The sequence below is a fragment of the Aedes aegypti genome, chromosome 1 (assembly GCF_002204515.2).
Source record: "Aedes aegypti strain LVP_AGWG chromosome 1, AaegL5.0 Primary Assembly, whole genome shotgun sequence".
Lineage (NCBI taxonomy): Eukaryota > Metazoa > Arthropoda > Insecta > Diptera > Culicidae > Aedes > Aedes aegypti.
Window position 1 is genome coordinate 148,993,127 of NC_035107.1, and position 21,604 is coordinate 149,014,730.

At 37.2% G+C, this 21,604-nt stretch overlaps 1 protein-coding gene across 6 annotated transcripts in view; it reads right to left on the reverse strand.

Moving 5' to 3' along the window:
- Positions 1 to 21,604, reverse strand: part of LOC5570614 (A-kinase anchor protein 1, mitochondrial) — a 41,314-nt gene extending 19,710 nt beyond the window's left edge. The window contains exons 1-5 of one of the 6 annotated variants that reach the window (XM_021850770.1): positions 21,445 to 21,604; positions 3,212 to 3,776; positions 2,577 to 3,151; positions 2,083 to 2,470; positions 1,880 to 2,016 (exon numbers count right to left, since the gene is read on the reverse strand). In XM_021850770.1, the coding sequence (XP_021706462.1) occupies positions 1,880 to 2,016; positions 2,083 to 2,470; positions 2,577 to 3,151; positions 3,212 to 3,587 (1,476 nt within the window). In that variant the 5' untranslated portion in view covers positions 3,588 to 3,776; positions 21,445 to 21,604. The other 5 variants (XM_021850776.1, XM_001659163.2, XM_021850756.1 and 2 more) reach the window with 5 other exon arrangements.

Below are 21,604 nucleotides of genomic sequence, written 5' to 3' on the forward strand. Positions count from 1 at the left end.
CAATGGAATGGTAGAACGGTTTCATCGCACGCTAAAATCAGCACTCATGTGCAAGAATGCAATTCACTGGAGTGACGAACTGCCGATAGTGCTTCTTGGATTGAGAACTGCGTTCCGAAATGAGCTCAAATGTTCCTCAGCCGATTTGTTGTACGGACAAGCCTTGCGCGTCCCAGGAGAATTCTTCGAACCACCTGTGGACTCTGTCGATCGATCAGAATTTGCGAAAACTATGCACGATACGTTTTCCAAACTGCGGGCGCCCAAAATCAACCATCATGCGAAGTCGAAGGTATTCATCCATAGCGATCTACAAAAATGTGACCAAGTATTTGTTCGTATCGATGCAGTTAAACGTTCATTACAACGACCTTACGAGGGTCCCTACAAGGTTGTCAAGCGATTCGAGAAGTATTTCGATGTCCTTATCGCCGGGAAACAGCAGAAAATAACGATTGATCGGTTGAAACCAGCCTACATATGTGAAGAGAACATTTCCAGTTATCCTGCAGAAGATTCTGGCAGTAAAGTTACGCCATCTGGACATCGTGTACGTTTCTTGGCGTAACTGGGGGGGTACCTGTGGGTATCGAATAGATGCACCCTAGTTTGACGACAAATGGAAGAGCCACCCTAAACGCTGAGACGTTGTTGTTGTTATCGTAAACGCGAAGTAAAAATACACGTTGTATTCGATTGGAGTAAATAAAATAAGTTTTTATTGTTATAATTACTCGTGTTATAGTTTTTCCGGTGTCAGTCCCCACATAGTGAATACTTAAGAGTAAAGTTACCTTAGGCTTCTATTACAGTTTCCTACAAGATTCACTTTTCGGTGGCAAATGCAATGCTTCACAACGCGTACTTTCTACTTGTAAATTTTGCGAAAATGAAGCTGGAATTAGATGTTTATACATTACCATGGTAATGTAAAAACCATATTAAAATAAGATTGCCGCCACTTATTTCTACTCAGTGAATCTACTAGTCATTTTCCTCAGAGTTATATTCCCTACGTCGTACATGATAACAATGTATCTAGCTAGCTAATAATAAGAGTGGCTACGGATCATTCTGATAAGCAAAAGGTAAACTGAACATCGCGAATAGAATTAATGTCCACTTCGAATAGATTAATTATTTGAAATGGGCATCAATGCTATCAAAGACGCAGAACGTCCGTTGGATCACATCCGAGATATTAGTGCGTCTATGCCATATAAATTATGACGCGGCTTTAAACAAAATGCCAAAATGTGATACCACCACTACAGGTTACGCCTTTGGTTTCCATCTAACGGGCTAATGGATTGTGCCCTCCCATCGCGGCAAGGTCGCATAACCATGGGGAAGGACTCCAATTTTCTATCTTATCTGGATCAGAAGATATAACTCGCTTGAAATCCTTAATTGTATTTGCTTACTAGTGGCACCAACCTGATTTTTTTTTTATTAAAATGTCTGCTTTCCATGTCCATGACACTCTGAACAACTTTCCCGAAGATTCGAGCTCCTATCTCTTGTGGATTGCAAGAGACAACTAGTTTAGCACGCTTAATTTCACATGCTCACTAGTACCACTTATTGGCAAAATTTAGAACCAAACTGTTCGATTTTCGGTTGTCCTTGACCTTCTGAATAACTTTGCAGAAGACTATCTTTTTATCTCATGTAGATCACAAGATAGAACTTGCCTAAAATGCTTTTTTTTGTAATGACGCGATTTTTTTCGCACTTCCGCAACTCGAACCGAACACGATTTATTTCGATTCCGTCACTCACCCCACAGGAGCATGCAACGGAATCAAAAGACCACTCACTGCTCAACCATTGGAAAGTTATGTTTGAGAGAAAAAACAGAACTTTGGCAGATACTTACATCTCTAGCTAATGATGCGAATAAGTAGACTTCGGGCAATCCTTCAGCGGTGTAACCTGCCACCTGAGCCTGGAGAATTAAACCTTTAGTTAAGCTGCAAAGAGCTTCCGATGCTTCAGGAGTCCATCCAGAATCACCTAAAGGCAAACATGAAACATTAATTTTCGTTATTGTTCATTTGATGGCCATCAGTTCATACATACCGTTTGGTTTAACATTAGACAGCACACATTCGATGGACTGGAACGGTACTCCCATGAAGTCCGTTCTGATTTGTCTTAGGTTAGTAACTGGTACACTGGCGTAACCTCCATAATCTAAATATTTAACTAAACAGTATTGATCCTCCGCATTGTGTGAGACGATCTGAACACGATACCAGCTGTCCTGAACCACAGCAACACAGATTGAGTTTTCTGTTATCTCAGGTAGCTGTGGCGCTTCAATCGTATTGTAGCTCTGATTCATGCACTGCTGCATGGTGTTCAAAGATGGATACGAAGGATGAAGTGGTTGCTGTAGAAAAACGTGACCTCCGTTGACTATCGAGCACACGGTCACATCGTTGTTGATTCCTTCAACCAGTTGCAGCTTTAATGTAGAAACGAAGAGGTAAGGGTGTATTACAATGAACGCAAAACACGTACATATATCAGTTATGAAAAAAGCAATTGATGCAAAATAGTTATAAACTTACGTTAAAACAAGTAGTGTCTATCAATGGTAGGGGGACAACGTTTTCTGTTTGGCCTACATGCACCCGCTGCAATGTCAATGCGGAGAACCTTTTTTCCGGGAACTTTCTGCGAATCAAAGCTAAAGCATTATCGATTTCGGCTTGTGTTCCCTCTAATGAGCAAATTTTTGTCTTGTGGGTTTCGGGATTGCGTTTAATCAAGACATTAACACCAGTTTTTGCCTTGATCAGTTGAACGAAGCCGGCTTTTCGTCCAAGCAACTTCGACACCAGGTACACGGGTAGGAGGAAATCGTAGCTGGTGACTGGCGCACACTCCGATTGTGGCGGGCTGGATCCCTTACCGGAATCACCTGAATGCATACTACAGACGCTAAGTGGAGGACTTGCAACCGGGGAATGAGGTTCCTCACCATTTTCTTCATTCATCGCGTTATTATTAACGGTGTCTTCATTGTGTGTGGCTCGCACAGTTTCCGTCTCATGTTCTACCGCTTCTTCCCTTGCGGAATTGTTATTGACCATGTCCTGCGTATGGGCATCTTCAACGGTACCATTGCATGATTCCGGCGACTCTGTTGATGAACTCAGCTCAGTGGCAAAAGAATTTTTAGGAGAGATTTTAGCCGTCATACTTGCTTTTACGACAACCGGCTCCATTTGGGGTTCGAACGATTTGTCAAACTTGTTGAAATTTTGGAAACGGTCAACTGTCCCTGGTAGATTGACCGGCGACTCAAAGCTAGAAAAGTCGTCCTGTTCCTCAATCAAACGTAGATTTCTAATATCCGATTCTTCGATTTTCAACTTGAGCAGTTCGGCGTCCAACTGTTGATCTGAAAACTTGGGCGGGCTTCTTGTATTGGATACGATGTCAATTGGGGCAGATTTTCCACTACACGACGAAGACGACGACGATGATTGGTTTTTGCTAGACTCGTCTTTGTCGTTCGGCGATGGATTTATAGGCAAAGATTCGGTATGTTTCAAAATCGATTGCACGACATTCATCTTCCGCGTGGACTGTTTTATCAGCTGTTTCAACGCCTTCACTTTTTTCCTCCGCTGGAGTTTTACCGCCCGAATCAAAGCCAATAAATTTCTTTCGGCGAAACCACACCAAACCGATAATGATGGCTAAACTTGGCAGCGACAGATACAAGAGGGGGCGTCCACTCACCATAGCGAATAATTGTTGTGCTGAAAGGAAATAATGGAATAATAGTCAATCTTAATTGAAGTATAAGGTTTGGTAAACAGGGGTAACGAATTTTAGATTCGATTCTTCATAGAGCTTTTCTGAAAACTATTGGCTAAAAATTGAAAAAAAAAATTACTCTATAAATGTGGATCGTAGGGGGGAACGCCATTTGGCATAAAGTCATTCGGCATAAAGCCGTTTGGCATAAAATAATTTGGCATAACGGTCGTTTGGCATAATAGTCAATTGGCATCATGGACATTTGGCATAATCATTGAAAACTGAGTTGCTATGTTTTTGGCGTTACCATTACTATTTTACCTTCTTTTGATCAGCAGATCATCTTTTAAGTAGCACTATTTAAATTTTGTAATTTCTTGTCTTTTATGCCAAACGTTCATTATGCCAAATGACCATTATGCGAAATGACCATTATGCCAAACGACTTTATGCCAAACGGGGTAGCCCCGATCGTAGAGCTATGATTTTTGATTCATGACATGCATGTGCATGTGCATTGCAAAACTATTAAGATGACACAGTTTGGAATCCAAATTCAATAATGTACCAATGAATATTTGAAAAGCACAAATCTCGCGAAACAAGCATCGAACGACAGTGCAAATTCTTTTTTTATTTTTGTGCACAAGCAGAAAGATTGAAATAAGAAGATCGACTTCGTACGTCCATTATTTATCCAGATTAGTGTCTTTGAAATCGTGAGTTGGGACACAAGCCGGCCATTATGATCCATGTTTGGACATCTTTCACTTTAACCTACACTGAGCCAATTAATCCGATTATATTTATCTGGAAAATTATATACACGCATCAGAATTCATATATGATAGGTTTCATTAACACCCAATAAAGACTATATGAAGGTCCAATGAGGTTTAAATAATAACCATATGGAAGTCGTTTGAATTTCACATATAATTTATTGGACATCGTTTACCCATTAAGTCATTGACAAATCAGATACATGGTATATGATTTTCTATTGTTAAAAAATCCTGTTTATATTTAGAGACACGATGGCGACCACTGAATATATTTTGCTAGCAGATTATGGATTTCCGACGAATTCTTGTAAGTTTTTAAAGGTAAGCTGGTAAATATAACCTGTTAAATGATTATATAGTTTTATGTATATATTTTAGAATGTGCAACCATTATTTACTGCTGGATGAAGAATTTCGCTTCTAATTCCATAAAACTGAGAACTTTATGAAGCTCTGCATGACGATATCTGTAGATATAGGTGAGTTGTTTTATTCAGCAGTTAGTTTTGAGCTTAAATTGTGTTAACATGGTTAGTCATGAAAACCAACTTGTACTATAGTTCTCTAACTCGATATCGAGATACGGAATACTGAGTAAGGGAGAGTTAACTGTATCAATATCACCGTGAGCAACGAATACGACCTTCTATCGGAGAAAGAGGTAGACGAGAACAAAGAGAAAAACGAAGAGATGCCAACACTTACTCCAGTCATGACCACTGCGAACACTTCGTCCAAGACGAAATAGATAACGGTTGTTAATCTAACAACCAAACAGCTACGTGAAGTGATGTCGTATCACGTGAAAGTAATCAGATCGGGAGAACAACTACTTTGCATGAGCGAAGAAAGTTTCCACAGCTCGGTCGATGCGTTGAAAAAATCCAACGTCGAGTCCCACACGTACACCCTTGCATCCGAGCAACCGGTGAAAATCGTTGTATCAGGGCTATCGTCATACAATAGAACTTGCTAATCTCGGAAATTTCCATGGTCCGACAACGTGGCATATCTAGGTCTAACTTTTGATCGTAGGCTGACCTTCGCATTCCATATCAAGAACACATTGAGTAAATGCGACAAACTGATCAGAATGCTTTACCCACTGATCAAGAGACGCTCACAGCTGGATAAGAAATCTAAAATGCTTCTTCACAATTTGTTGTTTCTTCCTTCCATAACGTATGGCTTCAGGTGAAGCAAAATCTTATAAGGTACCGTGGGGCAAGTGGGTAATGGAATTCGCATAGTTGAGATTCTTACAATTCCAGAGACTTTAAATTGAAAATGAGGTTGTGTATATTTTTTAGCTTGATTCCCACCATATATAAGCAGCATGCTGAAATTGATTTTTATGAAAAATTGAAGAAAAAAATACAGAAAAAGTTTTTGAAAAATGTCTCCTTACTTTTCACTTGCCCCAAAAGTGGGGCAAGTGAAAAGTTTACCGTTTTGAACAATAAATTCAAAAACAAACAGTTATATTTACGATTTCTATTAGCTTTAACACTTGTTAAGGCTTGCCAATGAACAATAACATAAGTAACATGTAAACAAAGAAAATGTTATTCTTTTCACTTCAATTTTCTTCTGTTCAGTTATGTTAGTTGAAATGATTCGACAACATTATAACTGCAACATTTCCAATGTAAGTTCTTACATTGTAGGACAGCAATTGCATTTCTGCTCTGTAGAATTTCCACCGCTCGTTATTTGTTTTTGAGAAAGTCGGATATGACGTCGGATAACTCTTCGGGAGAAATCAAACGGAATCCTTCAATAACGTATTTAGGGTCTTTTTTATGTGGATAGACCTATACCCCATTTTTATGTTTTGAACTAGCTTTACATAGACATTCCACGAGATTTCCGTGTGTTCTCTAATTTTGCAACTTTTCAGTCAACGTTTTCCTTTTAATTGGCTGCCCGAAGTAGACATATTGATATTGTAATGTTTGGCAACATCTTTTAGAGAATTTCCATGATTTCTAATAGCTTTTAACGCTTGAGTATAGTTTTTCTTGAATTATCAGCACGTTATGTTTTTCTATGATAATTGCGAACCATGTTTACTTATGGCTACTTAAAGAGAAAACACAAATTCAATCTCTAATGATAAACTTTTCACTTGCCCCATCTGATAAGAAAATTGACGGTGTTTAAATTTAGTTATTTTTAGGTCTACGTCGAATTAATTATAAAACTTTTTTATTGCAGTTTGAAAATGTCACAGAGGACAACTAAGAAGTGGTACAGAAAATAATTTTCCGCAACTTTTTTCCACTGAAAATATTAAAATAAGATTGTACGCCGCCAACTTGTTACGGAGTAACAGTTGACAGGTTAACAATTTTTCACTCTATTATGCAATAATGGCTGAAAAATCTCAGAAATCTCTTACCTATCGTAATGTTCTCAATGACCTCAAAGGTTTACGCATGAATTCAAAACGTTAATTCACATATTCAGTAAAATATATCAATTATTTTCACTTACCCCATTTACCCACTTGCCCCGCGGTACCTTATTGAAGAGGACCCGTTCTACCCCACTGAAGACGTGCATAGGCTAGCGAAGATGGATATAATTGACGACTGGATCCAACGTGTACTTCTGGTTGGGATGTTCAATTTCGGCAAATCCTTTGCTAGAACAACTCGCGCGTAGACTGCGATATTAGAATAAGGACTCTAACACTTCCTCTAACTATCTCCATTACTTACTGCAATTTCGATTTGATGAACCACTAAAAATCTTGATGAATCTGAATATGAATATCGATTTTTTATGCATATTTATTGTCAAAAATTGGAAAATATAATAAATCAATGTAGAGGATCATTTGAATCTAATTACTAACATTTACAAAAATTCTGCTTTCTCTTGAATGTTAAATTGAACATTAAATAATGCAGTATTAATCGAAACTTTGGTAATTTTTTTATCCTTTACAAACGAAATAGTTTGGAGGAATCGATGGTTGTTTATGATTTTTTTAAAATATTGTTGGTTGAAACGATTTGAATTTTGAAAGTGTTTCGCACAAAGAGATATAAACAATTTATAGACAGACCTCAAAGACAAACATTATAGATATTTTTTGCAGGACAGAAACTGAAAGTTTGCTGAAGTAACTCTTAGACCAGGTTATTAATTATTTTATTTTTTAATTGTTTAAATTATTTTCATGTAAAGTTAAACATGGATTCAATCATTCTTTCATTCAAGAAGTCATCATTAACTTGGAACTTTATTGCAATTACTGTAACAAAAATTACCTTTCTACACCATCTTTCCTTTTTGGACTTGACTTTTAGAGGGTTACAACAATCGCATACCGTCGTTGTTTTCAGACTAAACATCCGTTCCTTGTCATTATGTTCCATAACATTCATACCACATATGCTTCCAAGGCATTGCTCATAGAAGACTCACCCCTAACACGATTTAAGAAATGTGTTGGTCTCCTCTAAGACCGTACCTACAAATGACGCAGTTTGAAAACACATGACACGGCAAAGAACCGCAGCCGAAGATAGAAATTATGTTTAGCGTGGTGTGCTTTTTGCTCATTTTAACTATAGATAGCCACCGATTCGAAATACAACGTGATCGAAAATAGAAATCATGTGTCCTTCTAATACATGACAACATAGCTCTAACTCGCTAGCCGAAACGTCTACTACCTTGCGATCAAGGCCATGCATTTTTTTTTGGTGGAACGAGTTATCAGTCGGAATACAGAACGAATGTTGTATAATGTTGATCTTAGATACCCTAGTAGCCAGTCACTACAAACAAAACATGCGACCGCATGGGACGAATTTATGCCACGCAATAATTTCGTTTCCGTATCACCTTCATTCATTCAGTCACTTGGAATATTTTTAAAAGTCCCCAAAACATCTACATGGGTCATACATACAGTCATATTTTTGTTTCTTTCTCTTCCACATAGGTACCGTACAGCTGCGTGAATAGAGGAATGCGAACAACAGTGGTACACTCTTCGCGGGAATCAAAAAGCCACTAATATGTCAGAACCAGTGAATCAATTGTCAACCAATACGCTGCAACAAAAACATTATCCTTTCCTATTCTTGTTACGACAATTCTATTCCGCAACAACAGTTTATCACAATTTGAAAAGATCGCTTACCGCGTGCGTAGCTATTTTCTAGGCTTTGCGTTGCAATTTCCGAGAACTTTTTTCTTGTTAGTAAACGTTGCTACATTTTCGAATAACAACCATAAAACAAATTTGATTTTGAGTTTGCAGTAACTGATTAATTAATCACGAGTTGAAAAGGTTACAACAATGTTACCCTCTGTGTTTGTCATGACAATGTTTCTTTCAATTGTATCCGCAAAAGTAGGAACGAACGTTTGCTAGCTTTGTTGTTTGTTATGGTTTTGTTCCAATGACAATTTGATTTACTGGTCAGAATATAGTATGAGTGATTATGGTCATGAATGGGGTCCTAAAATTTTCAATGAAATCTTGTTTTTATTCAATAACACGAAAGAGCATGTTACTGCAACTACTTTAGCAATTTTTCCCGTTCAAATAACGGCTATATCATGTTTGAACTTTAATTTAAAAATTGGGTCCATAAATGAACCTTGACATTTTTGATCATGTTTGACGTTCGCTTAGTCGACAAAAACACCACAGGGGTTTTAGTTTTTACACTGGGGTTGTTCCTATCTGACATTTCGAAAGGGACACAGAAAGCAACACCCAAAATTTGAGTTTAAGCCAAGGGGTGTGACAAAATCTAAAAAAACATAAAAAAATGTTTTTTGGACTCAATCCAACGGAAAACATTAGAAAATTGAGTAAACATGTGTTACTGACCTATACTTAAGCGTTTGCCACTAAAATTGGGACAGGGCTTTAGGACCCTATTGTTGGTAAAGGATTGCCAAATACAAAAGTGAAATCTCCATGCCATGAAAACTAACTTTAATTATGGTTTTCTATTTATTCTATTCTTTCGTTAATTAAGAGATTTGCAGTCCGAGGCTGACTGATCTTTTAATTGTTTTTAACTCGACTTTCATAAAATCTATATTTCATATAATTTCCAACAAATATCGGCAACTAAAAACAACAAGCAGTAGAGTGCTGAGCCGATTTTGCCTCCAAATCTTATTCAACTTACTTTAAGTTATTATAAATATGCATAAAATAATAAAGAAAGAATTCAAATAACTTGATTTAATTTTGATGGAGAACTGAATATCTTTTTGAAAGAATTGTCACTTTCACTTGCGGAATAATTGAGTGGCACATTTCTCCGTACTGTAAACTGACAGCCCTATTAAATTTGTATGGAAATCTTGCATAACCTGTGATCTCGCCCTAAAAGCCATTGGTAACCGAGTCTGTAGCTTGTTGTTACTGAACAAACGAATGGATTTACACGTTAGTCAACTAGGCTACGATGGAGAAATCTCCCCACCTATCACCCAGTGGAGATAGTTTTCATCCTGGGCCATTCATTTGCTGAGAATCAAGGAGCTACACACTCGGTTACCAATGGCTGTTAGGGCGAGATCACAAGTTATGCGAGAAATATAAAATAAAACGGGTCTAAATACGATTTCCATAAATGGCGCTATAGTCGATGATTCTCTTTCATTATTGATCTAAAGATTCCATAATCAATAGAGAAGAGACTGAAAGTTTCCGTTGAGAAACAAAAAAGCAGGCATTGCAGAATTCGTTGTCAAATGATTTCAGGCACGATCAAAACAAGCGAAGAAAAACATCGCATCTGTATCGGTCCATATTTCGCACGTTGTAAGAAGCTTGATAAACAGCAGCCGTGAAGGAGAGCCCCAAAGAGAGAGCAATGATCAAATCGATTTTCTCGCTTATTTACCTTTAGGGATACGAGTTTTAGTTCACTGACATGATAGACAATTCCCGAGCATCCTATAACAGTAGTGCCCCCAGGTTTGGGGATTGTTTAGATGGGTTTTATCATGCACTGTTATCCTCCCGATATAATCAGAGCTGTAACAGTAGACGACAAACAGACTCTCGTGATGTGCAGCGGATAATGAGTATTAAAGAGAGCGATTAGTGAGAAATACTCTCATTTTTTCCAACCCCTGCAAAAACTTATACCTAGTGAAGCTTAATTAGGTCCCCCGGGGAGGAACGGGCATAAAAAAATAATTTTTGAACCGCCCATACCGATACAAGAAGGCCTTTTTTAACCTTCGGGCTGTCGCGCTGTTGTACTTTGTACAACAGTTGTGATTTATATGCTATCATTTTGCGACACCAAACCAAAATGTATTCCCCAAGAATCTTCTTAAGAACAATATTCGACAGTTTTTATTTACAGTATGGCCCTTTATAATACGGTAAAATCAACAAATGTACATGGAAGTCGCATAATAATGAACGCACTATGTACGTTTCGAGGAAACCATAGTTTCAAATCGTCATATCTTCAAATCCAGATAATATAGAAACTTGGAGTCTTTATTACATTTGTTCTGTAGGTGAAGCGCTAACTGATGGTACCTCATTAAATTCAGAATTTGACTGCTAGGTGGCACTAGTGGGCATGGAAGTTTTACTTTTGTTTTGCAGATATTTCAGGATCCTGACTTTTTAGAAGGATGTCGTCTTCGGCAAAGTTGTTTAGTAAGTTAAGGACTATCATTTTTCGAGCTAGTTGATTCAAAATTTTGGCAACAGACGGCGCTAGTGAGCATGAACATTTTGTTTGCAGATATCTCAGGAGCCTGACCACTTAGAAAGATAGTGTCTTCGACAAAGTAGTTCAGTAGCTCAAGGGCTATCATTATTTAAGACAAGAAATAGGGTATTTTTCCACCAGGCGGCGCTAGTGAGCATGAAATTTTTGTTTTACGGATACAGCAGGATCTCAACTTTTTAAACAGGCACCTCCGGCAAAGTTGTTCAGAAGCTCAGGGACTATCATTACTTTGCCAAATCTCGAACTTTAAGGATTAAACAAAGAAAGAATTTGAGCTACTGAACAACTATGCCAAAGACACCATCTTTCTAAGTGATCAGGCTCCTGAGATATTTGCGAAACAAATGTTTTATGCTCACTAGCGCCGCCTAATGGCAAAATTTTGAATCAACTAGCTCAAACAATGATAGTCCTTGAGTTACCAAACAACTTTGCCGAAGACGTCATCTTTCTAAGTGCTCAGGATCATGAGATCTGAAAAACAAAAGTTTCATGCTCACTAGCGCCGTTTAGCGGCAATACCCCGAATTTCTTGGCTATAATAATAATAGCCCTTAAGCTACTAAACAATTTTGCCGAAGACGTCATCTTTCTAAGTGGTCAGACTCCTGGGATATTCGCAAAACCAAGGGTGTTGTACAAAGTACAACGCGCGACTACTCGCGTTACAAAAATTCGCGCGACGACCGAAAGGTTAAAATACGGGTCTAACATACACTGAGGCAAAAATACTTAGGTTTTCCATAAATCAAGACTTATGAACCAGCCAAATTATGGTTTCATTGCACGCTTAAACATTTCGAAAATAGGATCATAAGTTTCATAAGTGAGAGCTTTGAATTCTTTAACAACAATTACTTGAAATAAATTTCATAGCAATCGCTAGAAGAACTACAGTGGTTACACTATAATGGGTCACCCACTATTATGGGTCATTTCCATTTGAAATGTGTGTGGAACAGAGTGACTAATAATCGTGACAAGGTGACCCATAATAGTGTGGGCAGTGTACTCCGCTTTCGATGTTGGCTACAAGTTAATCGAAAACAGATCACATGTTATCAAAACATGCCAATTTTTGAGCACGCCTGAAATAAAAGGCGAACAATATTATCGATTGATAATTCGAATTAAGTTATTATCATTGTGTTTAGCACCGAATTTCATCGATTGACTTAGGAAATTTATTACTGAAATTCTTCACCAAAATCTTAAGTAAAACTTAAAAATTTCAACAATGATCGTTGTGACGCCAAATCATAATTATTCCTTAAGAAATTATTGTTTTTTTTGCTCCAGTGTATAACATCTCTCAGCAGAACAACACTCAGCCACCCCGCCAAGCGTCATTCTGCTTTCTGGCGTGGGACAAAGTCTGCTACAAGACTTAGTGTTCTTATGAGCACTTCCACAAATATTAACTGAAAGATTTCTCCAGCTTAAAAAATAATACATATTTTGTATACGTGTTATGTCCCGTTGGGTACGCGAACAAATAACAACACCTATCCCCTATATTTTTCACCGAATGACTACGTTGGTTCACACATTGCGCAGACAACACGATACCAGCTCACCAAACGTGACTTACACAAATATTCATATCCATTGACTGCATCACCGGTGAACTACTACCACTTGATGGAGCCCAAACTATTATTATCGCAAAGGAATTAAACGAAAAACACTCACTTCTATTGGCTGAAGATGCTACAAGGATTCTATGTTTTTTATATGGTATTAACTGTTATACAAATTTGATAAACACAACATAGTTCAAGGATTATATAATTCACACTACAAAACACACTCCACGTAGTGATCAATAACAAAAATAAAATGCGACGAAGACCATTTCCTCAATGTGTATTGATGCACGTTCGAGAAAAATCACTCTTTCTGATACCATCTGCCATGCGGTAAAGCGTGAAGTTCCTTTCGTCCAATATAATGACAAACTTTCGAAACACTCCTCGCGGTAACTTCTACCGTGCTGAATCTCTCTACATCAGACGCATTATTGGTCCGAAATTAGAAAGGGATATAATCTTTCTCGCACTTGGCTCTCGAACTCGAAACCGACCGGACCGGACAGACGGACAAAAAACTCAGGCACCCAACCAACAAGCGCTAAATGACGATATTATTATAGTTATTCGCTAGTCGGTCTGTGTGTGTCATACCCCTACCGGTCTCTCGAACTGTATTGGGGCAGTATTGGTGATGTTTTTTTTTTGTTTTTGTACCATGTGCGATTTATTTGGAGCAAATCCAATACCAAATATTCAGTTATAAGGTAGCATTTCAATCGTTGCAACGAAGCTATCGATGGTCGTAGAGTGACTCTTTATCATTTAAAAAGATTGTTCGCAAATAAGTTTTATTCAAATTCTGACTATTGAGCTATTCCATCTCAATAGAGCCTCCTAGTGAGGTGCAATGAGCTAATTGAAAAGTGGTGGTGCCTATAAGTTGATGATTGTTTTTAATGACCGGTGGATATGGTCCAATAGTTATCAAAATCAAAGGGTAGGATGCCGGTTTCAAAGTTTGTAATGTAATATAAGTACATAGGACTATGGAATAAAACTTATATATTTTGATAAAAACGGCATGCACTATTTTTGGTGGGTAGATCGCCTCTAGTTGAGTCGATTTGCCAAATTTAAGTTTTAAATTCAACAATAAATCGTATAAACAATTAAGTTTTCGCAAAAGAAATGATCTCTGGCACCACTAGTTGCTATCGTGTTCCAGAAGTAGATCCACTGACGGAAGCAGTTTTTTTTTAAATAGATGTACAAAAATGAAGAAATCTCGAAAACTTATTCATACAGACTCAAGTCAAAAAAGTATACAAACTTACTTTATCGATCCTACGTGTTAAGCAGGCGGAAATCTATACGTACCGCTCTGTACCAACTCAACTTTTCACTTTTAAAACGTTTAATTTCCGGATTTACAAAACGACGAAAGCAACATTTTCAACTTTCGCAACCTAACCACTACTTTCGCCGCCCCGCTGTATGGAGAGACAAAGTGACTTAACCACGAATCAAAACAAAACACTACTTGAGCCGATTTTACACTGGTAGAAAAATGACGAAAGTAACTGAATGAAACGGCTTATCATTTTCTTATAATTATTTTTGTGGAAAATAATAGAAACTACCTAGTTTTTGAACGTGAGCTGAGTGTATGCAAAATTTGAGCGAAGTACACGGCAAAAAATGTTAAAAAGGTGATTCATTTTAAAACAGTTTTAGAAGATAGATTTTGATTTTTCCTAATGAATTTTCTCAAAACCGTATAAAAGTTACTTACGTCGATTTGAAAAAGTAATCGAGAAATGTTCCAGATATGATCTTTATGCTTCATTCGAATGATTTTAGTTGCTGCTCCGAGGGAAAAATCAACTATTTTGTATAAAACTCCTTGTATCATTCCTGAACGGCAACTATTGAAAGACGTGTACAATAGTGGTTCAAGCGATTTTATGATCAAAACATAATTTTATCACTCTTTAATATTTTTCCCATATAGTAAAGGTTTAAATCTTTTTGTTGACGCCAAAAGATCTCTGTTAAGGCTTTTGGTTTTTAATTATTTTTTTTTTTTTGCTTAGGCACCCTAATTGAAGAAAATTATATTCATTTATAAAGTGATATCAGCAATCTTCTCCACTTTTCATTAACTCCTTAGTAGGGAAACATATCGTTTTCCTTCATAAGGGCTTAACTGACATAAGCAATTTATGTTATCGATCCTCCTTTTCGCAAAAAGGGCAGGTAGCGGTCAGACAGCAAAATAATAGTGACTTTAGTGACCAAAATTACCAACAAAAGTGACCTAATAGTGACTAAAAAGTGACTTCATAACTACAACCTCAATGGTCCCTTCAATATCGAGTTATGGATAGTTGACTGTACTTCAAATCTTGACTGACTGACTCCAGTCAGTAGAGAAAATCTCCTGGAAATTCAAAATTCGTCATATCTGAAAGAAAGTAATTATGGAAAAAAAATGTTAACACCAAACCGAACTTAATCGTCGAAATTCATTGAAGCTGTTTCATTTGCCAGAGTTGCGTAACAAATTCCCAAAAAAAAATTGTTTTTGCAAATTTCAGAAAGAATTCGCGAATAAATTTACGATGATAAAGGAAGATTGTTTAGCGTTTCTAAATGGTTACTAAACTTATGAACGTTTTTGTAGAATAGGGTCCTAGACCCTAGAGCCCTGTCCCAATTTTAGTTCCAAACGCTTAAGTTTAGGCTAGAAACACATGTTTGATGAATTTTTAAATGGTTTTCGTTGATTTAAGTCCAAAAAACATTTTTTACGGTTTTTGAATTGTTGTCACACCCCTTCTTTTAAACTCAAATTTTGGATGTATTTCCAGGATTCACCTTGGTAAGTGATGCGATTCATGCAACCTAAGTTCAAAAAATCACCTATCAGTACTCTGACGACAACGTCAACATACGGTTAGTCGACACTTTTAACGTCGAACCATTCAAAGATTATTTTTGTATTGAAAAAAAAAACAGGTAAAAGGAAAAGTATGGGGTTTCAATGTTAATGTACAAGTGTCTACGCCGACACTTACAGTGACGAACTGTTCATATTTTGTTAAATCAATTCATTCAAGTAACATTCCCACTGTTGTCATGAAAGAAATGCGTTTCATAATATATTGTAAATTTAAAATAAAAGCATAAAACGAGCTCACCAAGTTGATCATCCATCCTTGATTGAGCTGCTGTTGTTGTTGTTGTTGTTTGGGAGGGACTTTAACCCGAAGGACATTCGTCCCTCGTGAGCTACTGTAGCTACTTTAATCAGCATACTCATTTCATAATAGCAAAATATCACTCCGGCGACGCGAAAACTAGAGCTCGATTGCACTTAGAACGCGTACGAACTAAAACGAGACGAGAAAAAAAGTCTGGCGACGTGTCGACGCAAAAAGTTAACGATTTTTCTGGTAAAGATGAAACGAAGCCAAAACTCAAACCCTCAAGAGCACAAATCTAGAGAATCAGACAGCGCTTCAAGCTGAGAACGTGATCGATTGGTTACCACCAGCGAGTACCATTCGACCAAGCCCTCAGCACGATCCGCTGTCCGGCTCTCCAGAGTTGTCCTCCTGAAAATTTGAGGTACGGCTTCGATGCATCTCCACCTCTTGCTTGGGCTTTAACGAAGCTTAGCCCAGCAGAACGCGTGCAGAATAAACCGTTTTTTTTTCGCTACACTTTTTCTTCAAAAACTACACCAGCTGAATCTGAAAACTTGCGGAGACGAAAAAAACGTGACAGATCAATTTCCGACACATCCGTTCGCGCGCGCTGGCTACTGCGATTTCCCCAAAACCTTTGTGGAATTTTTGCCGACAAAGTGAACGTCAAACATGATCAAAAGTGTCAAGGTTCATATTTGGAACCATTTTTAAACCACTTTTTTAATATGTTATCCAGCTTTTTACGAGCGCTAATGGCTGCCGCGAACAACCTCGCTTTCTGGTAGGGATCAGTCGATATGACATTTGGCTTGGGTCCGTTCAATGTAAAACGACCCAAGCCAAACGTCAAATCGACTTATCCCTACCAGAAAGCGAGGCCATTCACGGCAGCCATTAGCGCATTTAAAAAGCTGGATAGTCGTTATTTAAGCTGGAAAAATTGCTAAAATAGTTGCAAAACAGGCTCTTTGGTATTATTAAATAAAAGCAAGAATTCATTAAAACATTTTAGGACCCAATGGGTTACATGCATGCCCTGATTCGCTACTCGCCACATAGTAACGCACATGCGCTAGTGTCTATGCATGAAAAATCGCTAAAAGGTAACGCGAAAAATATTTGTATGGCGAAAAGCATCTAACGAATTATTTCTTAAATTTGGGAATTATTTTCGAAAACATATTTAGCACCGGTTGTGCATGATGATGGTGGCTATTACGCCTACCAAATATTTTTTCGATTGAAGCTTCCATTCACAAGATTTTTGAAGTTAGATGCATTTCCCCATACAAAATAAAATGAGAAAACTTCTGCTGATCAACTGTGGACAAGAGCAAATCAGGTAATCCATTCCTGTCAGAATCGAGAATTTAAAATAGAAGAGGAAAAATAGCTTTGAAACTTTTTCTATTCTCCATGAACTCGAGAAAAACTGAATCCTTGTGCCATAGTAATTTGGAAATGATTTAGATTTATTACAATAACCTGGATGTTACTCAATGCTCGAAGTAACCAAAACACTATCAATAATACGTATTTCGAAACAATCAGCCCATGCGACGGAAAAAAATGTGCTTAAGCATGTTATAATTGATTGCGATGCTGCATACACGGATAAAAATCTGATCCCCACACCATGATTTACAAATCATGAAATTCATAAATTGGTTAGGTCATAATATCAGGATCACAAATCATGGTTCCTGGAGTCATACTCATGATTCCTCATAAGCGTAACATCCAGTGTGAAAGCACTAAGCGGCGCACTTTGCTTCATCTCATTCGTATCGATCACTCTTAATTCAAGATGACGAAGCGGTTGAGTGGTAGAGTACGTGGCTTACAATCCGAAGGTTCTTGGCTCGAATCTCAGTGTATGCTATTTTCAACTTTTTTTTTATTTTGTCGATCATAAACGGATGCGCGACTCAGCATTTTTGGCATTTGAATCCTGATTCCGAACAATCAGCTACAAAAACCTAACGTGTGTGTTGCGTTACGGCAATCTGACTCATGATATCATGAGTCCAAATCATGGTGTATTTTCATAAGACGAAAACACGCTGAAATCATGATATCATGAGCCATAATCTTGTTTTTGGATTCTGATTTCTACCCGTGTACATTTATGGTTCACGTAAGTAAACTGTGTTCTGCGTAAGTGCAACTCTATTTGATGAGGTATTCTCCGTTTAATTCAACTCTGATCCAAATCTGTGTGCTATCCATAACTGTGGGGTGACTGTGCTACTGCTTTAAAATAATTTTCCTGAGTGCAGCCGAAATTCCCTGAGAATTCCAGGTTGAATGTAATTTCCCTGATAGTTCTAGGTTTTTTCCAGGTAGTAGACTTCCTGTTTTAGTTATAAAAAATTTAAAATTGATTGCCCTAAACGAACTTTCGCCCCATCGGTGGGGCAAGATTTCGAATCTCGTGTGGGGCAAAAGACTGAAACACAAAATATTGATACTTTTATGAAAGGCATACTTTATACCAGCCATAAACTTATGCTTGCACAAAAAAAATAGCAGTTTTCCGTACAACTAATGAAAACGTGAAATTGTTTTTTTTTTCGCATGTTCATGCAAATTTCGCTAAATTCAGAGATAATATGTTGACTTTAGGCAACTTGCATTTTCTTCCGGTGAAACTTTTGCTTTTTTTTGTTTTTTCTTTGTTCCATGCTATGAAAGTTCGACCGAAAATTATGATTTTCTCGTCTAAAAACAACAAATAGTCGGTAATTGTTTCCTATCATATTTTTGCGTGAAAGTCTCTTGCTTTAATAACAACATTAAAATCACCATAACATCTAAGACATTTGTTTTGAATTGAGCTAGAAAAATAAAAAAAGAAACTTTTTCCCCACTACTCTGTTGCTTGGAAATGTCATATTCAATACTGAAATACTTTGTTACGTCGACGTGTGTGTAGCGAGTTATTCGCCAAAGTTTTCTACAACTATGTGTGATCAGTAACAGAGCGGACATGATAGATTTTCACATGAATCAATTGAACGGCAGCTTATAAATTGCGGTGTGTCGTTTTACATAATTTCAACATTCTTCAAATTTGAGGATTTGTAGCTCTACGAATTATGGATAGATTTCGATAATTCTTGCATACATCTTAGTTGTATATCTACGTAGTAACGAATGTGCAAAATATGAGGCAAATTCAAAAAGAAATATAAGAAAATGCTTCTCCTCACTGGGACAGAGCCTGCTTCTCAACCTAGTGTTAGCATGTATTATTCATATAGTTATGTAAGAGATCATGAATAAATGTTATGCTCTTTGTATATTTCTTCTGATTTTATGAATAACATAATACATTTATTTCCAAAAATATTATTTCCTGAAGTGAGTGACATCTACTCACTTTCGCAAATTTCAGATTAAACGAAGTGAGTAAGTGTTACTCCCATATTGACATTTCAAGACTAACAATTCAAAAGGCCTCATCTCCAAAAAGTAAACAATGAGAAAAATGCAATCTTGTTTTGTCAAACAATAAATTAAATTTATATTATGAATTTAAGCATTTTATGTTATTTTATCGTCCAGAAAGTCGATGGATGAACTGATTTATAGCTATGAATATTAATTACTATCATTTCAGCAAAAAATCCTGCTAAAAAAACGAGTCAAAGGAAATGAGGCTTTTATTTCACCAAAAGCTGTGCAGCCCTTTTCATTTGTGCCCATAGACGCCGGCCGACGCTGATGAGGCCTGTGAGTTGACGCCTTTGTTTACTCTAAAATGTGTTGAGGCCTTCTAGTTGTGGCTTGTTTTTTCATCATCTTCAGATGTGGCCTTTTGAAAATCATTCAAAATTCATGATAAAATACGATAATTGAAGTGTAGAAGAGTGTTACGTGGTAAAGCAAGGTACATGGGATCTCTGCAGCAAGAGAAGATTCGTGCGGTCGATTAAATGTGTGATTTATTCAATCATCGTCATCGATAAACATAATGGATGTGCTAAGCGAGAGTGTCGTCGAGCAATTATATGGAAATATTTGTTCAATTGAAGTAATATTTCAATTGAACGTTATGTTTCATGCAATTGTAACGAAATCGTGTTGTTATCAATAAGTCGTGAAGTGCAGACATGCTGACATAGGTATTATTAGGTAGTACGATACAAAATACATCACTCCACAGGAACCCGACGGAAAATTTGATTATGTTCGCCGTTGAGACTATCGCTGTATAAAATAATACATGGAGCGGAGCGGCTGAAGTATAACTTGTATCTGCTCAGTAAATTTGAAACATTTTTCGTAATTTTAGTTGCAATTTTGATGTTTGTTTAATAGGCCTCAACTCGGTTTCAAGTAAATATAGAAATGGGGCCTTTTTGGGAAAAGGCCGCATTTGCGATTAATATCCTAATTATCGGGAAATGAGATGGGGCCTTTTAGAAAAATGATATTTTTTCAACTTTCATGCATATTTTTGCATGACTATTGCATGTTACAGTAAGAACAGGCTCTTATACACTTAAACCAGCAGAAACCCGATTTGTTTACATTTTGGACTTGAGGCCTTTTCAATTGTTGGTCTTGATTTGACAATGTTACTCTAAAGTGAGTAACGATGGTGTTACTCACTTTTGAGCAGTTCCACTTTGTTCCGAAGTGAGTCGAAATCTACTCACTTTTGAGTAGATCTGAATGAGCGTGTTGGGATAGATGTGAATGATTATGATGCATTGGATGGACGTATTTATTTTACATCGATGCGTAGCACTGACCAATCGAACAAAACGAGTTGAAAACGTGTCGTTGTGGTCTGTGTGCACTTTATTTTAGTTTTTTCCGCCTTTTTCCCTGAATTATTTTTAACACAGCTTCGCGACAGCACGTCGTTTTTATGAAACCAATATTTGAATGTTCCGGTTTGGACAATACGTTGTGAAATTGTTTTCCTATATTGATAACGATATACAACACTTACCACTTTATCCTGCGTGGCTACGACTTTTAATAAAAGTTCCTTGAAAATTAAAATAAATCCAATAATGTTCTTCACAAACTTTTGGTTGCATATGTCGTAAAACACTTAGTCGAAATCAAACCAATTTATAAGTTATTGTTTAGATGTAATTCAACCTGTCGGAATCACTTATCACAAAAAGGCTAATCCGGCAGATTTTCAACCACTTGTAAAAGATTCATAACAAACATGTCGGCATCCGCATCTTGGACGGAATTCAATCTGTCCGTCCGAATCCAACGCCTCTGTAAAATTTTCCACATGCACTGACACAAGAAAAAGGCACATTCGTCTTCACCGAATATTTTTCTTCTCTCACTTTCAGAGGCTCAGGTTATCAAATCGTCACCACTTTGATTCGGTTGAAAATCCCCATTAATCCCAGGGAATACTTACATTTTCACTTTCCCGGAACACGAAACACTACTAGCATCCAATTTGTGCTAGTTTTCAATAATTATTTTCCGAAATTTCCACAAAAACGGCAAATTTTACTCTACACGTGTCTTCTGTTTTCGAGCAGCACCGAATTCAATATGGCGATTTGCAATCTCTT